This window comes from Phoenix dactylifera, chromosome 1 (assembly GCF_009389715.1).
Source record: "Phoenix dactylifera cultivar Barhee BC4 chromosome 1, palm_55x_up_171113_PBpolish2nd_filt_p, whole genome shotgun sequence".
Taxonomy (NCBI): Eukaryota; Viridiplantae; Streptophyta; class Magnoliopsida; order Arecales; family Arecaceae; genus Phoenix; species Phoenix dactylifera.
In genome coordinates, this window is record NC_052392.1 from 16673655 (window position 1) to 16696133 (window position 22479).

The window sequence follows — 22479 nt, forward strand, 5'->3', positions numbered from 1 at the left end:
TTGATTGATATTGTAGTAGATTCCTCTATAATCTTGATTCTCCATGCTTGATTATTCTGTACATGCATTTGAGGGAACATTGAGAGGAATTACGAGGGGTTGATGAGTAATCAAATTGATTCCGAATTGTGAAATGATTTCTTTTGTAAATTGATTTCATTTCCTCTATTTTAAAGACTTGTGAGTCGTAGCTTGATTATACTCTTTTATGAGTAATTAAATTGGTTCCAAATTGTGAAATAACTTCTTTTGTAAATTGATTTCATTGCCTCCATTTCAAAGATTTGTAGAGCCTTTTTAGTGGTATATTGAGTTGTATTGCACTTCCTTGACCCTCACTCCTAACCCTGATGTTAGTTTATGATTGGGTCATGATCGAGTGAGTGGTAATCTTGATTATACTCCTTTTTAGTAGAGTATTGGGAGGGTGCATTATGGCATTATGCATGGCTTGGCAGTATCTGCAGGACACCTATAGTCGATGGGGTTGAACATCGGCCTTTGTGCACATAGTAGCCTTCTGGGTGGGCGGAGCCCAGTCCCTTCCTAGGGGGGACACGGCCCTAGGCGTAGGATCGGCCGGTCCTACGACTTATATTCTGCTTGCCGCCGGCATAGTAAGACCCCGCGAGGTGCAGTATGGCTTTCCGGCGGATGTAGAATTCCCGCGAGGTGCCGTTTAGTATGTAGATGTGAGATGGATTTCTGTTCTGGATACTGGCCAGCATTTACATGATCAGTGTGGTATCTTATCCTGCATATGCATGTGACAGTGGGGAGTTGTTGCTGGTTCGCCTGGGGCGTAAAACCCACCTCCCGATAGCTGTCTAGCATTTACATTATCGATATGGTGTCTTATCCTGCATATGCATGTGACAGTGGGGAGTTGTTGCTGGTTCGCCTGGGGCGTAAAAACCCACCTTCCGACAGCTGTCTAGTGATGATTTACATATTGGTGTGGTGTCATATTCGATATATGCATATGGCAGTAGGGAGTTGTTGCTGGTTCGCCTGGAGCGTAAAACCCACCTCCCGATAGCTGTCTAGTGATGATTTCAGCATATTGACACCTGATTTGTATGTTCCAGCATTATGATCTGTTGAGCATATTCATGAGTAGCATATATGTTTACTTGATTATTCCATATATGCTTCAGATGAGTTGATATTGATTGTGGTGATATTGATGATTTACTCCATATTCTCTATGTTGAGATCATGTTCATCTTGTTATTGATCTTAAGATTTCATCTCGAGCCATGATTATATCTTGTCTCATGTGCATAGTACTCTCTACTCCACTCACTGAGTATTTATATACTCACTCCCCAGTTTGATATTTTTGATTGCAGGGCAGGTATTGTATAGAGAGGAGCAGGATTAGTGGTTGCCTGCTAGCTGTGCCGCTCCATAGTATAGTATAGTACAGTATAGTATAGTATAATGTAGATAGAGGTTTATACCCTTTTGGTGTATTATAAACCTTCTGTTGTATATAGTGTATAGTTACAGTCATAGATCCTGTTGTGGATATGGGTTGACCATGGATGGATTGGGAAGCATGTATATATATATGTGTGTGCAGATCAGTTGTGTGCCTGTGATAATGTATTGCTATATATTGTCCAGATTTATTATGTGACAGATTATGTGATTACTGCTCTGACAGGTAGTGTGTTATATGTATTGAGATAATCCTGACAGGTCACCATAGGAAAGGTGATCATTTTGTGCATGCATCATGCCAAAATTTTTCAGAATTTATGGATGATTGATAGGTAGTAGGGTTCTACGTGGTGGCTGGTGGCCTTATGCCTACCCGCACCCTAGGACCGTCGCGGCGGCCCGCCGGGAACGGGGGCGGGGGTCGTGACAAAGCTTGGTATCAGAGCAAAGGTTAAACAAGAGTCCTGTCAGAGCAATAGGATGAGTCAGGATTAAGTATAGGATTATACTATGGAGCATAGGATTTTTCTGTATGTTATTTTATGAGTCGTTTACAACTGAGTAAAATATATCATGACTCAGTGTGTAACGACTGCCCTCTCTTTTTAACTCTTTTAGAGACATATAAAGAGAACCTTCAAGGAGAGGATCTGCTCGTCCTGGAAGGAGGATGGAGCCAGATATAGCATTGGATGCGGGTTCCGCACATGTCGAGCCCCAAAGAGAAAAATCTCCTCCTGCTGATAGACGGAGGGTTGATGATCAAGGGGAGGTAGGAAATAGAGATGCATTGATGGAACAGTTACTGGCGGAGAATCAGGCTCTGAGGGAGCAGATTGCTCGGGGGAAACCTCCTGCCCCGTCAGTAGTATCCATCCTACCTCCTGTACCTGTGCCAAGAAGTTTGGCCAGGCGAGCTCTAGATGATGAGGGGATTACTGTACAAGAATTTCTGAGGCTCAGAACCCCGGAGTTTAAGGGGGAAGAAGGTGAAGATCCTCAGAGATTTCTGGAGGAGACTGAAAAGATGATACGGAGACTGCCCTGTTCTGATGCAAGGCTATAGAACTTGTAGGGCTTACAATGAAGGAAGATGCCTGGGACTGGTACCAGAGGCATATGGAGGACAGATTGTACAGTAGGAATCCTCCAACCTGGGAAGAGTTCAGGCAAGCAGTGATGGATGAGTTCTTGTCTCCGGCTGAGAGGCAGAATCGGGCTCTTCAGTTTGAGAGGCTGAAGCAGATGCCCGAAATGAGCGTATCTGAGTACGCTCGTGAGTTCACTAGATTGGGGAAGTATGCTCCTTACATCATCCCCACTGAAGCTGCCAGGATAGAAAGGTTCAGACGAGGTCTGATTTCCCCGCTTTATAATGCAGTACTGGCAGTAGAGGTTCCCACCTTGTCTAGGCTGATAGATAAAGCAAAACAGTGGGAGACCAGAAACAAAGAGGAAAGAGCTGAAAGAGAACAGAGAAAAATGAGTGTGGGGAAGGAGCAAAGCAGTAGAGGTAGATCTGAGGGAGTAGATCTCTCGGAGGGCCCGACGGAGCAGTCTGTACGCTCAACTCCACCTGCCCCACGTAAGAGGAAATGGAGGGAAAGAGGTCAATCACAAGAAACTTTTCTACCATCAGTACCTCGTCCTCCAGTCACTATAGCCAGAACTGAATCTGGGTTCCAATCATGGCCAGTGTGTGGCATATGTGGGAAGCAGCACCCTGGCAGATGCAGAATGGGCCAGGGAGTGTGCTACAGATGTGGACAGCCGGGTCATTTTGCCAGAGAATGCCTGCAGGGTGCCACCCAGCAGTTTGTGCCTTTGGCATCCTACCCTTCTGTGCAGATGGACAGGCCTAGTAGTAGAGGGCCTGTAGGCAGAGGCAGAGGTCAGACACCAGCATCACAGCAGAGTGTTGGACCATCTCAGCCATCAGCTCCAGTAGGTAGAGGGCAAGGAAGGGTGTTCACGGTAAATCCACAAGAGGCACAGGCATTAAATGTAGCTGTGACAGGTATGCTCCTCATTGATAAGATTAAAGTTAGAGTATTATTTAATTCTGGAGCTACCCATTCATTTGTGTCCCTTTATTTTGCTAAAAAGTTAGCTAAGGATAAGATATTAATGCATATTCCCTTAGCTATTAGTACATTTGTAGGGGATAGTATAGAAGCGAAGTATGTGTATCCTACCTATGTGGTAGAGATAGAAGGTAAAACACTCCCAATTTATTTGATTTCCAATACCACACCGAGCAGAATATGAAAACTAAATACACTCACCCCTTTGAGTAAACAGGTAATTTACTCTTTTAAATTCGAGGACGAATTTTATATAAGGAGGGGAGGATGTAATAACCCCAAAATTTTTTTTTTATATATAAAAAGGGATAGAATAGTCCTTTAAAATTGATATAAGGGGTAAAATTGGAAGGAATCAAAAGTTAATGGCATAACCGTAGATTTGTTGAAGTGTTAGGGGCAAAATGGGAATTTAATAATATTAAAAAAAGGGTGAATAGTATCTTGATGTGATTTAATTGGAGGGTTTGAGCTGGCTTTTGGAATGAAACCGAGAGAAAGAGGGAGGGGGTTCTCAGGCGTGAAACAGAGGAAAGAAAGAAAGAAAAAGAGAAGAAGAAGAAGAAGAAAGAAGAAGAGGAAGGGGATTCAAGGAGGAAAGGGATCCCGGTTGCACTTCCAGCTGAAGGGAAAAACGTAGATCTCCTTCCCCTCTATGCAAGGATCTCGATTTCCAAAAAGAAAAAGGTAAATATCCGTCCCTATCTAGTCTTTTGGTGACATTAGGCTATACAAAGGGTGGATATAGTCTAGAGGGGTCGGATAAGGGTTGTAGAGGTGGTTAAAAGAGGAAGAATCGGATTTTGACAAATTTTTCCGGCACTACGGAAAAATTGTGTCGAAGTCCCAACTTTGGCGAATTATTTAGGGGGTCAAACGGCCTCCGATGATGATGCATGTTATCTCTTTGGAATCCTCTATGAGTGTAGAATGTTAGGTAAAAATTTCATCAAATTTGGAGTCCTGAAAGTGGATCAAAATCGGGATGAAGTAACCCACTGTCAGTTCGGGTTACTGTTCATCCGGGTGGAAAATAGGGGATTTCATGCTATAATAGGGTATTAAGCCTAGATCAAGCTAAAAGGGACCTTGTACTCATGCAAGGGAGTCCCTAATACATATAAATGATGAGTTAATTAATAGAAAAAGAAAAAGAGAAAGAAAAGAAAAGATTTAGGGAACGGGGGAGTTGAATTAATTAAAGTCCCCTATATTATAATTGGCACGTAGATTATAGCCCTTGATACAAAACTAAATGTATTGTAAATGCATGTCACAGTTGGGCAAGAAGCTAGGGAACAAGAGGAAGAAGTTCCCCACTGCCTGCTGTAGATTTTTGGAGGCGTATCAGGGCTGTGCCAGATTGACAGGTGAGTGGGAGTCATGTACTTTGCACCATGAGCATCCTTAATTCATTTTTATGAATGTCGCCAAGTGTAAATTGATTCCACTTGAGCATATTGATTGATATTGTAGTAGATTCCTCTATAATCTTGATTCTCCATACTTGATTATTCTGTACATGCATTTGAGGGAACATTGAGAGGAATTACGAGGGGTTGATGAGTAATCAAATTGATTCCGAATTGTGAAATGATTTCTTTTGTAAATTGATTTCATTTTCTCTATTTTAAAGACTTGTGAGTCGTAGCTTGATTATACTCTTTTATGAGTAATTAAATTGGTTCCAAATTGTGAAATAACTTCTTTTGTAAATTGATTTCATTGCCTCCATTTCAAAGATTTGTAGAGCCTTTTTAGTGGTATATTGAGTTGTATTGCACTTCCTTGACCCTCACTCCTAACCCTGATGTTAGTTTATGATTGGGTCATGATCGAGTGAGTGGTAATCTTGATTATACTCCTTTTTAGTAGAGTATTGGGAGGGTGCATTATGGCATTTATGCATGGCTTGGCAGTATCTGCAGGACACCTATAGTCGATGGGGTTGAACATCGGCCTTTGTGCACATAGTAGCCTTCTGGGTGGGCGGAGCCCAGTCCCTTCCTAGGGGGGGACACGGCCCTAGGCGTAGGATCGGCCGGTCCTACGACTTATATTCTGCTTGCCGCCGGGCATAGTAAGACCCCGCGAGGTGCAGTATGGCTTTCCGCGGATGTAGAATTCCCGCGAGGTGCCGTTTAGTATGTAGATGTGAGATGGATTTCTGTTCTGGATACTGGCCAGCATTTACATGATCAGTGTGGTATCTTATCCTGCATATGCATGTGACAGTGGGGAGTTGTTGCTGGTTCGCCTGGGGCGTAAAACCCACCTCCCGATAGCTGTCTAGCATTTACATTATCGATATGGTGTCTTATCCTGCATATGCATGTGACAGTGGGGAGTTGTTGCTGGTTCGCCTGGGGCGTAAAACCCACCTCCCGACAGCTGTCTAGTGATGATTTACATATTGGTGTGGTGTCATATTCGATATATGCATATGGCAGTAGGGAGTTGTTGCTGGTTCGCCTGGAGCGTAAAACCCACCTCCCGATAGCTGTCTAGTGATGATTTCAGCATATTGACACCTGATTTGTATGTTCCAGCATTATGATCTGTTGAGCATATTCATGAGTAGCATATATGTTTACTTGATTATTACATATATGCTTCAGATGAGTTGATATTGATTGTGGTGATATTGATGATTTACTCCATATTCTCTATGTTGAGATCATGTTCATCTTGTTATTGATCTTGAGATTTCATCTCGAGCCATGATTATATCTTATCTCATGTGCATAGTACTCTCTACTCCACTCACTGAGTATTTATATACTCACTCCCCAGTTTGATATTTTTGATTGCAGGGCAGGTATTGTATAGAGAGGAGCAGGATTAGTGGTTGCCTGCTAGCTGTGCCGCTCCATAGTATAGTATAGTATAGTATAATGTAGATAGAGGTTTATACCCTTTTGGTGTATTATAAACCTTCTGTTGTATATAGTGTATAGTTACAGTCATAGATCCTGTTGTGGATATGGGTTGACCATGGATGGATTGGGAAGCATGTATATATATATGTGTGTGCAGATCAGTTGTGTGCCTGTGATAATGTATTGCTATATATTGTCCAGATTTATTATGTGACAGATTATGTGATTACTGCTCTGACAGGTAGTGTGTTATATGTATTGAGATAATCCTGACAGGTCACCATAGGAAAGGTGATCATTTTGTGCATGCATCATGCCAAAATTTTTCAGAATTTATGGATGATTGATAGGTAGTAGGGTTCTACGTGGTGGCTGGTGGCCTTATGCCTACCCGCACCCTAGGACCGTCGCGGCGGCCCGCCGGGAACGGGGGCGGGGGTCGTGACAGATATGCAGCACAAAATTAAGACTGCTCTATAGAATCTCATCTAGTGTGTGCAACACAAAATTTTTGTTCTAATATTATATCTTTTCATGTTGATTAAAGTTACAAGATATGTCCTGCCCTCTTAAATGTTTCTATAGATTGTCATGTAATAACAATTGGATCTTAAATTGAGCACCTCATTGGAGAAACACTTTACGGGCTTATTGCACTCTATCAGCTCTTTGTAAAAGTAAGGTCCGAAATGGCTACGTATATCACCCTGACAATGAAGTATTAGGATGCGGTAGAGCCTAGCCATTTGGGGCCTATCAGCCTGTGTATCATACTGTACAAGATCGTGGCGAAGATTATGATAGGCAGGATGAAGCCTTTGTTGCCAGGTATTATCTGCGAAGAGCAAGAGCATTCGTGGGGGGCAGGCACATTTCTGATAGTGTTATGCTGGCTTAAAAGATGATGTGAAACCTACAACGGGCTTTGAAAAGACAGAGTCTGATGGCAGTCAAGCTAGACATGGAAAGGGTTTATGATAGGATTTGATGGAGCTTCCTCATGCAATCAATGGAGAGCTTTGGTTTTTTTTTTTTTTTTTTTTTTTTTTTTGCTTAAAACGGGTGCTTCATACAGTGCGTGTGTGAATACACCCAATAAGATCAAAATACAGTAACTCACGGAGTGCCAATGGCAACTCCCCCTCCCCTGACCAAAGAGCATAACCAGAATGGTGGGCCACGTAGGCAGCTACCCAGTCGGCTGCCCCGTTGGCCTCCCTAAATACATGCTCGGTCTGGATGGCCATCCCATCTCTCATCATCGCCACAATATCACGGATCAAGGGGTGGTCTGTGTCCCCGCCCCTCAACCCCCTCTGAATCCACTGGATGACAGTAGCCGAGTCACCCTCTAGGATGATCGAGCTAGCCCGCAGAACAACCCGCGCATGACGAAGGCCTGCCCAGGCTGCACGCAGCTCTGCTCCGGGGACCGATGTATCATACAAGTGGCAGCCACCAGCAGCTACTGCCCTAGCGTCCGGGTCCCGTATGACAAAGCCTGCACCGCCACGAGTGCCGCCATCCAAAACCGACCCATCGAAGTTGACCTTGAGAAAGCTCGGGGGTGGGGGCTCCCAGGTGACAAACACCATCCGAGGAGCTGCCGAGGCAAAGGAGGAGCCCCAGATGTCCCAAGCTGTCAAAAGTCTATCCGTAGGTGGGGTGGCTCTGATCTCTGTGGCCTGTGCCCGAGCAAGCTCTGCAACAAACCTCGGTGACAACCTACGCTCGCCAAAAATGCGAGCGTTCCTAGCCAACCAAATCTGGTATGCTGTACAACTCGCTCTGATACCCTCATCGCGAGTTTGAGAACTGGCTAACCACTGTCGCACCACTCCGAGAAACTGTAATCGCGCACTCCGCGCCCCCTGCTGGAACCCAGTCCACTGCCATGTCGCCCTCGCCCATGTACACTGGAATAGCACATGGTCCACTGACTCCTCAGCTCCACACGTCGCACACTCTGCCGAGACCCCCCCGCCACGCCTGCTCAACTCGGCTCTCGTCGGGAGGCGGTCCCAACATATCTTCCATAGGAAGAGGGCTACCCTCGGGTGAAGACCCGACCTCCAAGTCCAGGTGCAGTCCGACCCCGGCTCGTGCCCCGCCGAGAGGATGCGGGAAAGATCACCTAATCTGACACTGGCCCGGCTCGAGGTGCCCCAGACCCTGATGTCCGGCCCCCTACATCCTGGTAGCGGGAGGGACCGAATCCTCGCAGCTAGGTGAGCCCCAAACAACAACCTGAGTCTGGCCTCATCCCACTCTGCCCCTCCAGGGACTAGTAGGTCACACACACGTAGCCCCTCCACAGCCTCAGTGTGAACCATAGTCGGCCAGCAACTCAGGGGAAGGGAGTCCACCCATGAGTCACCAGTCACATCGATACTCCGGCCATCTCCAATCAAACATCTGGTATGCGCCAAAATAGATGGCATGTAACTCCTGATCTCGCGCCACATGAAGGAGACTCGTCGCCCCCCTCCCCCCGCTGCCACTGAAACCCCCCGACCATATCTGGCTGCCATCACCTGGCTCCAGAGGCCATGAGGCTCAAGCAAGAATCGAGCCGCGTGCCGAGCAAGGAGCGCCTCGCGTCTCGCTATGAGGGACTGCACCCCCAAACCGCCCTCGCCGATAGGAAGGCACACCTGCTCCCATGCCACCAGGTGCACTCCGTGACCGCCACCGTATGACCCCCACAAGAAACTCCGAAGAAGTCGCTCGATCCTCAACAGAATCGTTTTCGGAACCACTGTGTTGGCCATAAGATACACCGGTATAGATCCCAGCACCGCTCTAACCAATGTCACTCTCCCCATCATAGATAAGGAGGACGCCCTCCATCCCTCCAACCTACTCTGGACTCGCTGCATCAAGCCGGAGCACTCCGCCACCCGTAGCCTCCGGCCAGTAATGGGAACACCTAGATAGGTGAGTGCCCCCTCCTGCTCTGGTATCTGCAGAATCCCTCTAATCTCCTGTCTGACTCTGCTCTCCGTGCTGGGGCTGAAGGAGATGGTGGACTTCAGCAAGTTCACTCTCTGGCCGGACGCCACGCAGTAGTCTGCCACCACCCTGCGGAGAACCCGAGCGTCCGAAGTCCGTGCCCTGGTCAAAAAAAGACAATCATCAGCAAAAAGTAAGTGGGAGATAGGTCGAGCCCCCGGGGCTGGGGTATAAGCCTCCAGCTCCCGACTAGCGCACACCCTCTCCAAGGATCGAGACAAGATATCAGCACAGATAATAAACAGATAAGGGGATAAGGGACATCCCTGTCGTAATCCTAAGGTAGACTCAAAGAAGGATGACAGAGTGCCGTTGACCAAGATAGAAAATTTTGGCCCACGGACACACCCCATCACCCAATCAATCCACTGCCTCGGGAAACCATAAGCCTCAAAAGCTCGCTGAAGAAAACTCCACCTGATCCTGTCATAAGCCCGCTCCATATCCAGCTTGACTGCCATTAAGCTGTGCCGCTTCGAAGCTCGCCGAAGATCCCAAAATATTTCCTGAGCCAACATAACATTGTGAGAAATATTTCTGCCGACCACAAAGGCCCCCTGCTCCTGGCTAATGATGCCCGGTAAGAGGGGCTTCATTCTACCCACCATGATTCTTGCCACAACCTTGTATAAGGTTGTGCACAAGCTAATGGGACGAAAGTGGCAAGGCTCAGTCGCATTCTGACGCTTAGGAATAAGCGTAATAAAGGTGGCCTTCCAGTCCACAGGCATGGCTGCCTGGGTAAAGAAGCACTGAATGGCCTCCACCATCGCAAGCCGGATAATACTCCAGTACTGCCGAAAGAAGAAAGGGGGGAACCCATCAGGTCCCGGGGCCTTGTCTGGAGTCAAAGCCCAGACTGCCTCCTGTACCTCCAACGTCGACACCGGCCTGATCAAGGCTACACTCTCGACATCACGAATGCCCACATCCACCCTCAGCGGGCGGTCCCCATCACTGGCCTCCTCATCCACCGTCCATCTAGTGTGGAAAAAGTCAAGTAAGGACTGGCGGAGAGCTTTGGTTTTCATAAGATCTAGATAGACTGGGTTCTAGGTTGTGTACAGGGGTTGGGCTTCTCCATCCCGATCAACGGTTTACCACCACCATTCTTTTGGTCTACCATGGGGCTTCAATAGGATTGTCCCTTGTCCCCCCACTTATTTATTATTTGCTTTGATGTGCTCTCTTGTGCCTTGTGGGCAGCCTGTCGAAATCGAGAGGCTTCCAGCTCCCGATGCTCGACCAATCTCTCACCTCTTGTTTGCAAATGATTTCTGTCCAGGGCGAGGGATGCACGGGCCCTCAAGGGTGTGCTGGGAGATTATTGCGAGGCTTCAGGGCAAAAAGTGAACCTTCAGAAATTGACCATCTCCTTTAGCCCAAGTACGGAGTTGAGAGTGAGGTGGGAGATCAGGAGGGATCCTAGAGATGCGAGAGCAGAAGGGGTCATGGAGCTACCTAGGGGTGCCTATCATAGGAAGGAGGCTGCCAGTGTCGGAATGCTTAGGGCTGGTGCAGCGAGTCTAGGATAGGTTGGAGGGCGTCATTTCTTTCTATGATGGGCAGATTGACACTAGTTAGGTTGGTATTATGCTCCATGCCAGTCTACCTCATGTTCAATACTATTGTCCCTAAGGCAGTGTTGATGGAGGTCAAGCAGCTTCTTCGGAACTTCTTGTGGGGTTTGCACGGAGGTGGCCATGGGATGAACTTGTTGGCCTGGGAGAGAGTTTCCACGCCGATCCACAAGGGAGGATTGGGGGTGTAATCTCTTCTGAAGAGACAAGAGGCACTCATTGCTCGTTTTTTTTTGTGCGGTGAGGTTTATCCTTGAACTGCAAAGCTTCTAGAGTTAGGTCAAGGCGACTGGATACGACCGAGTGAGGACTGATGGGGTGGTCCTGAGTAGACGGAGATGCTCCTACATGTGGTGGAAGATTTACAGGTATATGCTTACTGCCTTGGCAAACACCAGATGTATGATCGGAGACGACAAAGCATGGATGTGGTCAAGGACTCGTGGGTGGACTCTTTTCCTTTAAGACTCTGGCCAACTATGGTTAGCATCGAGGCAGTGGATGGACTTTGGGTCTGCGATCTTCTTAGCCCAGAGGGAAAGGAGTGGGACGTCGGCAGGATTGGGTAACTATTTGGAGAGTACCTTGTTGAGTGTATTTGATCGCTCCTGGCTTTCAGGTGTATTGGCCCAAATGTGAGGGTTTGGAGCACGTCATGCAAAGCTAGTGTCAGGGTGGGAGATGTCTTCCATGCCTTCCATTGGGAGCACAGGTCGGAGATGGATTGTGCTTAGATCTAGAGCTTCGGACTCTACCCTTATTTCTGTGGAAGTTGGTCTGAGAGCGCTTGCTAAAAAGATAGGTGCTAAGTAGAAGAGGACTGAGCATTCAACCCCAATGTCTGAATTGCCGAGTGGACGAGATGGTGGATCATGTCCCAGTGTGCATGGGCTAGAGGGGTTTGGAAGCTTGCCGAGGTCACATAGGATCTCTAGAGCCGGATGGGGCCTTTTTCTACAGGCAATCCGTCAGTAGTCCAACACCCCCCAGATGCACCGGGTGGCCATTAAAGCGACCTGCACAGCTTGCCAAATATGGTTGGCGAGGAATGCTCGGACTTTTGGCGAGAGCAGTCCATCCCTAAGGTTCGTCGTAGAGAGCGCCCGAGTACAGATAGCAGAGATCATTCATGGAGGCTTAGCACATGAACCTTTGATGGCTCGGGACACCTAGGGTCCCCACTCTACTCAGGCAGCGCCTTGTATAGTGTTTTTCACCTAGGAGCTCCCACTCCCGAGCTTTCTTACGGTCAACTTTGATAGCTCTGTGCTGGATGGTGGCAGGAGAAGAGGTGTTGGGTTTGTCATTAGGGGCCCGAACTCTAGGGTAGTGGCCGGTGATGGTTGTTAGATCTTCGATACATCCGTTCCTGGAGCAGAGCTGTGGGCGGCTTGGGCCGGCCTAAGCCATGCGCGACAGGTGCTACAGGCTAGCTTGATTATATTGGAGGGCAACTCAACTACCATGATCAACTAGATCCAAGATGGCCCAAGTGGTGGTGGAGGGGGCACCCCTACTTTGAGATATTTGGACGATGGTGAGTGATGGGGTGGCTTTTTAGGCTAAGCATGTATTCAGAGAGGCCAACGGAGTCACAGACTAGATGGCTTCTTATGTGGCCTGCCACACCGGAGATACTCTATGGGCTAGGGAGGCGGAGTTGCCTAGAGCACTCCGAGACTACTTATTTTCTGATTTTATTAGGTATATCCCTACTCAAAATATATGAAATGTTCGTTTTAGCCAAAAAAAAAAACAAGTAAGATCCGAAAAAAAAAAATGACGGCAAAATGGTCAAGCTTCATTTTTGGTCATACTAATCTATGCTTTTAAATTACATGCATTCCAATATGTTTACGGGGCAAAATAACAATGAACGAAAAGTATTAAGAATGAAATATAAATTATTTAATTAGTTCAGTAAAATTGTATCTGCAATGCAAAGCAAACAAAAGAAGGTTGGCATTGTTACCATACATAATTGAAAATAATTACACACATATGTATATACACATTATAGCAATCCAAAACATATAACTAAAAAAATAATTAAGTTTAGGAATTGCAAGCATCATAATTCTGACTTAGTTGCTCTGCTCCGTCGATCATTATAATGGATTAATGGTGTCCTTTACACAGGAAAAAAAAGAAGGAAAAGAAACAACTCAAAACTCGTAAGTCCATAACATTCGTAAACAGATCGGCCTTCATCCAAATCTTGGTGGCAAACTGGATGCCACATTTCGTTCTCCTCCAGCTTCAGCCTCAGTCCCGGTAGTTTGAAAATTAGAAAGAATAGAATAGAAAATCACAAGCAGCAGCTCCAGCCTTAGTCCCAAGAACAAGCGAGCCAGGTCCGACCAGCCGCTTCCTCATCCTTCCCCGAAACCAGCGGCATCGATGCCCGTCACGTCATCTTCGCCCTCCGTCCCAGCCGGGTCCGGGTCGACGATGGCGAGCGCCTCCAGGACGGGCTGGATGACGAGGATCACCTCCCCGGCCGCGGCGCAGCAGCTCACGGCCACGAAGGCCGCCAGCTTCAGCCCCTCGGAGGTCACCTTCCCCGGGTCCCAGAGCGCCGAGAGCGCCAACGTCGCCACCTGCACGCAGAGCGCCGCCACCACGGCGGCGGCGAGCGCGTAGAGCCGGACGCGAAGGCGCTTGTTGATCACCACCGAGACGGCCCCCCAGCAGGCGGACACGAAGAGGGGCACGTAGACGGCGCCGAGGGCTGCGAGGAGGACGGCCCCGAAGAGCGGGTAGGTGCAGCGGGGCTCGGCGGAAGGGCGGACGCGGTAGGCGAAGCTGGGCGGGCCGAGGAGGTCGACGGGGAGGTAGAGGAAGAGGGCGTGGAGAGTGAGGAAAGGAATGGCGGTGGCAAGGGCGGCAGCGAAGGCAGCGGGGGTGGAGGACTTCGCCTGGTTGGAGGCGCGGAGGAGGAAGAGGACGGTGGCGAAGAAGCAGGGCTCGGCGAGGGCGTGGGCGGCGAAGACGTGGGCGACGCAGAGCGGGGTGGGATCGTGGCGGAGGGGTAGGGGGAGGCGGAGGAGGTGGCGGAGGAGGGGGAGGCGGAATAGCTCGGCGAGAGCCCAGAGGGAGGCGAAGAGGACGAGGAGGAGGCGGACGGGCCAGAGAGAGTTGAGGCCCAGGAGGCGGTTGCGCCGGCGGGAGCGGAAGGAGCGGAAGCGGAGGTGGAGGACGGCGGCGGCGGAGGCAGCGGAGAGGAGGAGGACGGCGGTGGCCAGGGCGGCGACGGTCTCGTCGAGGGTTTCGATTGTACTCATCTCATCTCATCTCCCTCCCGCCCGGACGGACGGTAACCTCCGACGACGACGACGAATCTCGTCACCTCCTTTCCTTCCTCTGTTTCATCTGCCGATGAGTTTTCTCTCTCTATTTTTTTTTTCTTTTTCTTTGCTTTTAATTGCTCCTGTTTTTCGTGTGGTTGGGGAATGGGGGCCGTCCTGGTTTTGGCCCCCCGCTTCGTTGCACTAGAAAGGTATTGGTTTGGGGTCAGGAATTGGGTGAAGGAATGGGGTCCGGGAAATCCGGTGCAAGGATGGCTGTGGGGGCTTCCTAATCTTGTGTGTTAGCTTGCTTTTAGCCTTTTAGAATGGTTCCTATCTGTTAACTTTGTTTAATTATATGTATAAACACATATCTATTTAGAATGACATTTGGGAGCCTCTTATTTCTAAGACGTCCTCAAGCAATGTCATATGCTGATGTTTATATCATTATATTAACTTTGTCATGGGTTTGCAGTGACAATCAAAAAGTTTTAATAACCGATAAGACTAGATAGGATTCTTTGCATAAATATTTTTCTAAAAATTTAAATTTGCGTAAATATCCTCTTAAAATTTACATTAATTTCTGTACCCTCATAAAATACTGTTTTTGCACAAATACCTAATATAACGGTTCTTCTAACACCATTAATAAAAGCCATATTTATTTTAATTAAAAATAAAATAAAATTTTGAAATTACTTTTTTGTCATCCATTGCAATTGTCTCATAAATTTTTTTTACACATCTATCCCTTAAAGATATTAAAGTCATTTTAATTTGAAACCATTAATTTTTCAACAGTGTTAGATGGCGTGGATATATATATATATATATATATATATATATATATATATATATATATATATATATATATATATATATATATGCAAAAACAAGAATAAAAAAAGGTAGAATAACAAAATAAGTATTTTACGAGGATATATATATGTAAATATTAATTTTGGAAGGGTATTGATGCAAACTTTAATATTTAAAAAAGTATTTATGTAAAAAATTCAACTAGATAGAGAGAAAGCACAAGACAATTCTGAGCTTGGATGGTGTTTGGTTTTGCTCTATCTAGTTCTAGATTTATCAAGGTTATTGTGGCTATATACCCAGCTACTTGAATATTGCTGGGTGCAAATATGCTAGATGAAGATCATTTATGTTTTTTTATAAAAAATCTACAAAACTTGAGCGATCCTTTTTCCTCCCCTTGCACACCTTCCCCCCAAATGGTCATTTGTTTGAGAACTATAGGGTCATAATGAGAGAAGGAAATGGAAGTCAATAATTAGTTGTTCAAATTTTGAGGCTATAATCCATAGCTTCTCTAGCTAAACATGAATGAGGGCTTCAACATTTTTTTTATCATTTTGCCTTCTTATAGGAAATTGAAATTCATTTTTCATCATATGACGGGCCCAAAGAAGCTAAAAATTCGATCATTTCAATACATGTGAAGTCCTAAAACTTTAGTGTTCCATCCAACTTTAAAATGAGGAAAGCCCTTTGCAGCTGAACTCCTCCAACCTCCAACCGCCCTCCCTTCTCTCTCTCTCTCTCATGCATTTATTAGAGTCCTAATGTTACTCCAAGTGAAGGAAGTGGAAAATCAAAATCAGTAGTTCAACTTTGAGACTGTAGTCCATTAGATGGATCCACCTTTCTTACCTCTGTTGGAAATGCTCAGGTTCTTCTACATGTAATGTACTAGTTTAAAGACAAGGATATGTGATATCAAGTCTTATAAGCTAGATATGATCATATCGTTTCATGTAAAAACTTCTAATAAATATTTAATGATCCATATTCAATCATGAGCCGTGACTTAATTAGTCGGATCTTGATAGGAATAATAAATTTTGTTAGGTTCTAAATGGATATTCAAATAGTAAATTCCAAGGTAGATTTGGTAATTTACTCGATCAACTAGAGGACTCCCCTTTTGAATTTTCAATGATGATGGCACAGAAATTTATTAACTATGAGTTATTTCATTCATGAATTTCTTTTTATTGTAAATTTTATTCTTTTAAAGCTCACTTTTTTTAAAAAATGTTTTGATATATGGAATCATATGTACAGAATAAAGCATCTTGAAAATTTGACATTGCAAGTGACCTGTCAAAAAGTTGTGTTATGATGGTGATAATGAGTCATTTGGCTTCATCCTAAGAGTATAATTTGGCCAACCCAACCTACCAACCAGATGCATGAGAATGAGCTTCGATCATTTGTCTTCCCCTAGGTAAACTCAAGCACATTATTGAGCTAAATTTTCTTTCGAGCCCCTTAATTACGCTTAATTAGCCCAACCTAATCCATTTGGATATTTCATTTTTGTGGATCTATTCAATTGCGTGTTTATGTGCGCGAGAGGAGGAAGGAGGGGGGTATGCATGGATGATTGGTTATATCTGTTAACTTTGGTCACTTTACACTAGATTTAAGTAGGCCTGAGCTAAACTATCTTCATCTGTGGGATGTTAAAGGCACAATATCAGAAATCAACTTTACATTCCATCTTTCCTCTTTACGTTTCTTCAAAAGGTTCTCAAGTTAGACCCACTTTTTGTTTTTGTTTTTTTGTTTGATACAACGACAACTCATATTAGGTGAGCATGAGTACAGCCAGAAAGATCAGAAAAAAGAAGTTGACGAAGAGAGGAAGGAACAGACTCATGACTCTCCTAAAAAATCTCTCCTGAATGATGCGCAGCATAGGAGACAACCCAATCAGCAGCACTATTTGTCTTCTGATAAATATGAGTGGTCCGAAAAAAGCTGAACCCTCTCGAGAGCCTGCAGATGTCTTGAAGCAGCAGGTGCCGGTCGTCTTTGCTGTACTGGTCCTAAATCCAGTCGATCACCATAGCTGAGTCATCTTTAAGGTAGATACTATCCGTACTCAGAACTAACCTCGCATGGGTGATACCCTCCAATGCAGCTTTCAGCTCTACTTCGATAACAGACTGTAACGAGTTTAGAGTTATGATCTCTAATCACAAAGCCCACTTCTCCTTTGCCTCCATCTTCAAAAATACTACCATCAAAGTTAGACCTAATTTTTCAAAATAATAAAATAATTAATGATATTTTCCCTAGACGTGATCCATTACTACTTTACGAGCCCTACCATCTTTTTTTCTCCTCGAGATGAAAGACAAGGATTTTGATAACATAGGCTGCTGTCGTCTTCACCCAATAAGCATTGGCTGACATATATTGATGTAGAAAAGAACTTTAGAAGATTATTGGCAAGGTCGGGTGGTGGTGGTGGTTATCATACGAATCATCATCAACTATTCCACCTAATTATGTTCTATGAATGTATCTAATTAATAGACTAGTCGGCCAAGGATGCAATGTTTCCTGTCATGCCATCATTAGCAGAGCAGTTAAGGTTTGGTTAACTGGTATCATGCTTCCACGGGTATTCTCGCAACATAAATTTTATAGCCCTGGAATGCTTCATGGTGAACTTGTGCCAATAGCCTTTTGTTTTTCATGTCTAATTGTTTTATTTTTGATGAACATGGTTGATCAATATCATTTCAGTAGAATTCTTTTAGCAATCGCCGAGCATTATAGTTTTCAGCAAACAAGAATCCCACTAGTCGGTTGCATCCTGAGTCTAGTTGGATTTGGTTCCATGCACCTGATCTGAAAAATATTCATCGATTGCATCCAAGTATATGAGTGGGTTTTGATCATTACCCATCTCTTTTCCTCATTCCAGCCTACCTAGTGACATCTTTCATCGCATCCAAAGATTTACTTATATAAGATATCATATACTCCTTTTCAATTCAGGCACGGCAATAGTGCTACTATATTATATGATCTAAGAGGAAAGAAAGAGAATGTAAATGATATCGAAAACTCGATAACATGATCCTATTCATAATAATCGGGTATGGAATCAATTAGTTATTTTCTATAATGTTATCAGATCAAATTCGGATTCTGTATATAGAATTGATTTCTCCTCAGATTGAACTCGAATTTATATATGTTTAAATCTGAAAGCCTAATAACTTGAATATTGAAAGAAAAATATATACATCTGGTATATCTAAATATAGGATCACGAAGAAAGTTGACAAGATGATTTTTGCTAATTCATATTCTTCATTTTTGGATTTACACTTTTTCTCATACATGCTCTTCTTACGCGCGTGTTGCCCGTTGCTATTTTAGTTTCAAAACGCCAACCAATATTTAGATTTTGATTATGTTTCAATGAAACTAAACATAAACAAGAAACTAAATTTGTTTTAAAAGTGATATTATTTTTTCAAAACCAAGCATTCCTTTCCATATTATACTCCTTTTATATTACAATCTACCATAAATTTTTGTGATAAGAGTCTCTTTAGTTGTGGAAGCTGTGAACCCCTGACTAGTTAGCCATTGAAATTTTATATGCTAAATCAAACCTAAAAACAAAACTTGAACCCAAACTCAACTCTGATTATTAATCAAGTTTGGATGCGAGTTCGAAGCTTACTCATTTTGATGGATTCAAATCTAAATCCAAATTCGGATGCAGATACAATATGCATGTAACCCAACCCATTCACCATGCGTCCTGGAAGAGAAAAGCTCATCAATAAGTTTGCTCTAGTTCTCAAAGCAATTCGTCTAATTTGTGGTGCTGAAATATAATTGCATGCTATCCGGATGCCATATAATTTGTGGAAATGAAGCGGGCTTGTAGAAGGCTAAGAAACTCATTGAAATGACATTCGATGTCCTTACAAATGGCCCATGTGTTCATGGCTAGTAAGTCTTGAGAATTTTGTTCAAACGTGATTTATCATGGCCAAAGGTCCAAAATGAAGAATTGTTCACTTTTTCGTCCGACAACAACACGAACTACTTGTTGGGTTATCTTCATCAGAGATATTACGTTCCATTTTCCTGGCCAATAATGCTGAGGGTTTCATTTTGACACGTATAATCAAAGTTCAAAATTACCTAACTTGCTTTGACTAGAGAGCAATGGTTTGTCATTTAAACACTTTTTCTTTCCCAGACCACGCTTCTTCCTTGTGCAAATATGTATTTTAATATATGGAAGCCTAACTCCCCGCGGACCTTCATGCATGCGACGGATTTACCTATCAGCTTTAGCTCCATACCTATCAGCTTTGGATTCGAGTTGTGTCTTTCACACAAAAGAATGATTGATTTTCGATCTTTCGGGGTGTCAACTATTGGATCACGCCCTGCACATAACTCAAATTGCTTCGAACTTTCTTATACATCCATTGCACAAATTCTGAAGTGATAGTTGCATGATCCAATGATGGATTCACGGGAAAGAAGTGAATTCTACTTCCTTGCGCAAAAGATACAATCCTTGTCTGTCAGCTTTAGACAATCTTTGTAGGCAGAAAATGATCGATAACCACAAGCCACTAGTTAGTTCCTTGTCACCTCTGATGCAGATTGGTCTTCCTTGAGATCATTGTTGTGAACTCTATCTTGCTTTTGATCTACGGAGGTCTCTTACTTCTTACATTACACCTTAAAAAAATAGAGCTCCATGACCTATATCACCTTTTCGATGTATATATATATATATATATATATATATATATATATATATATATATATATATATATATATATATATATATATATATATTTATTATAGGAGGAAAAATGGATCGTCCAGCCCACAACTAAAAGGCCGCCCAGTTTCGGCCCAGTAAACGCTAACGGCAATTAGCTGAATCTTTGCTTCGGCCTAAAGTCAGCTCGTCTTCGGGACTCCACTGAAGGCTCCACTAACTTCAGACATTCGCCGACTCCCCCGACTAAGCTCGAGGCACCTCCAGATAATTGCCGACTCGTCCTAATCAAGCTCGGGGTGCCAACCTCAGCGATACGCTCCGACCCTCGAGATCGGGGCGCTCCACCGAGCACATCTCGGAATTGCTATGATTTTAATCTTGCTCTTTTAAAAAGGGAAATTAAATGTAGAATACCCCAAGTATAGGGTGTAGCAAAGTAATATTCTCGGTGAGTCCGAGATCGAATCCACAGGGATTTGATAGTGAACAAAAACTAAAGGCTAAATAATATTCAGATTGACAAAAATATAACTAAGGCATTAGGATTCAGCCTAGCACTTAATCATGCTTTTCTTAAAATCATCTATTAATCATAATAAAATAGATTTCTATTTTATGGGCAGCATTACAGTAATTCTATTTTAAATCTAAGCATCTATTATACCCGGGAAAAATAACAAATCAAAGAAAATATATAAGTTTGAAATAATTTCTATCAATCTATTGCACCATAATTCAAATCAAAAACATTAAAATCCAATTGATGATTAAAGAAAATACATGAAGAAAATGCTAGGCTTTTCCCTAGCCTTAGCTTAAAAAGATTTAGCTATCCATATGAGATGCAAGCAATTGTATAAAAGGGATTAGCATAGAATAAATAAATAAAACATAAATCCCCTTTTTTTCTTTTTCTTTCTCCTCTTAAGAAAACAGAGTGCTCTGTTTTCTTTCATTCTTTTTCTTTTCTCCTCCCGATGCTTCTCCTCCTCTTGCCCGGCTGAGAAGATGGATCGGAAGAGGAGTTGAGATGCTTTGCTTGCTGGTTCCCTTGGCCTCCTCCTCCTTCGTCGCACGGCCTGCTGTCCTCTTCTCCTCTCTCCCTCGGCTGAGAAAAAATCGGAAGAAGGACTGCGGTTGTTTGGGAGACCTCTGGTTTCCTTCTTCCGTCCCTCGCTCCGTGTCCTCCTCCCCCTCTTTGCTCCGTCCTCCCTCCCCTTTTATAGACACCTTAAGCTTGTTGAAGGTGTGGCTGGGAATACGGATCGGGGTCGCAGCTAAAACGCATGGATTTGAATGCAGAACCTGTGGCCTCCCTCGTTTGCTTGAGATGCGGGATGAAAGAAGTTGAATCGACTTTGGGAGATCGCAGAAGCTGGAACGCTGCTGAGGCGGAATGCGGATGAGATGCTATGGATTTCCCTCGCTGCCGTTGAGATGTTGAAACATAGACGAAACCGTTGTGAAATTTAGAAGACTCCTCAGATGGCTGATGGGGAGAATGGAATGCGGCTGAAACGCGGACTGTTTGGCTTCGGATTCCCTCGCTGGATGCGGATGATATGCCACGATGCTTGGAAGATCCACGATCGGTTGGGAAGATGAGATCTGTTCGTTGGAAGCCACGGACGACGGATGAAGGAAACGTGGATGATCGTTGGGAAGCTCCTCACGGCCGCTGGCTCGAACGGATGGAATGTGGCGACGGTTGGGAAGCTGAGAAGAAGATGACTGTTGGGTTTGTTCCAAAACAGAGGAGATGGAATGTTGCCACGGATGGTTGGAAGACTTTGACGTTGGGAAGTTGCTGGGAAACGGATACTTGGTTTGAGAAGCAATTGAATTGCTTTGGGACTCTCGAGACGGCTCGGGGACACTTGAAGATGTTGGAAAATCACTTGCTTCAGCCCGTTGTCGTGGATACATGGGAATTTTAGGTTAGGAACTGTTGATTCGCCTCATCACGGACACTGGAGAATTTGTTGAGCTCGGGCTGACAGGCATTGGGCTGAAACCCAGCGTTATTGAATCTCTTGAATTACTTGCACTCAGACAATAATAAAACATTAATTAATTAATTTTATTAATAAAGATTAGCTATAATACTAATAAAGATAATATGAAAATTTTACTTTTGTACTCTCATCACACCCCCCAACTAGCTTATTGCTAGTCTCTAGCAATTTAGTGTGAAAATGATAAAATGAGGGTGCAAAAGTATTGTTTATTAATATATATCAATATGCATGAATTAAAATAAATACTCACTTTTGTAGAGCATTACGATTGCACTTCGCATGTGCAACAAGCTGTTAAATCCCTAGGTTATCCTAGTGGACGAGTGTTGTCTCGTGAGGATTTGCAGTGATGTTACCCACAAACATTGTTTTTAAGTTAGAAGATACTTTAAAACATAGCAACTCTTAAGGCAAATGTAAATGTGACGTCTCAGAATATCTATACCTCTACCACAATTGGGTACCCCTTGAGTTCTAGGTGCACTACTCAAATTCACAAGTGTTAACTATCATTTGTTAGCTCCCGACTCACTAAATTTTCCGAATATCACATGTTATTTATCCAGAATGGTTCGCATAT

At 44.2% G+C, this 22479-nt stretch overlaps 1 protein-coding gene across 1 annotated transcript; it reads right to left on the bottom strand.

Moving 5' to 3' along the window:
• Window positions 1-13373: 13373 nt before the first annotated feature.
• Window positions 13374-14285, bottom strand: LOC103695834. Its single transcript, XM_008777259.1, has one exon. The coding sequence runs from the start codon at window positions 14283-14285 to the stop codon at window positions 13374-13376; it is 912 nt and encodes a 303-aa protein (XP_008775481.1).
• Window positions 14286-22479: the final 8194 nt, after the last annotated feature.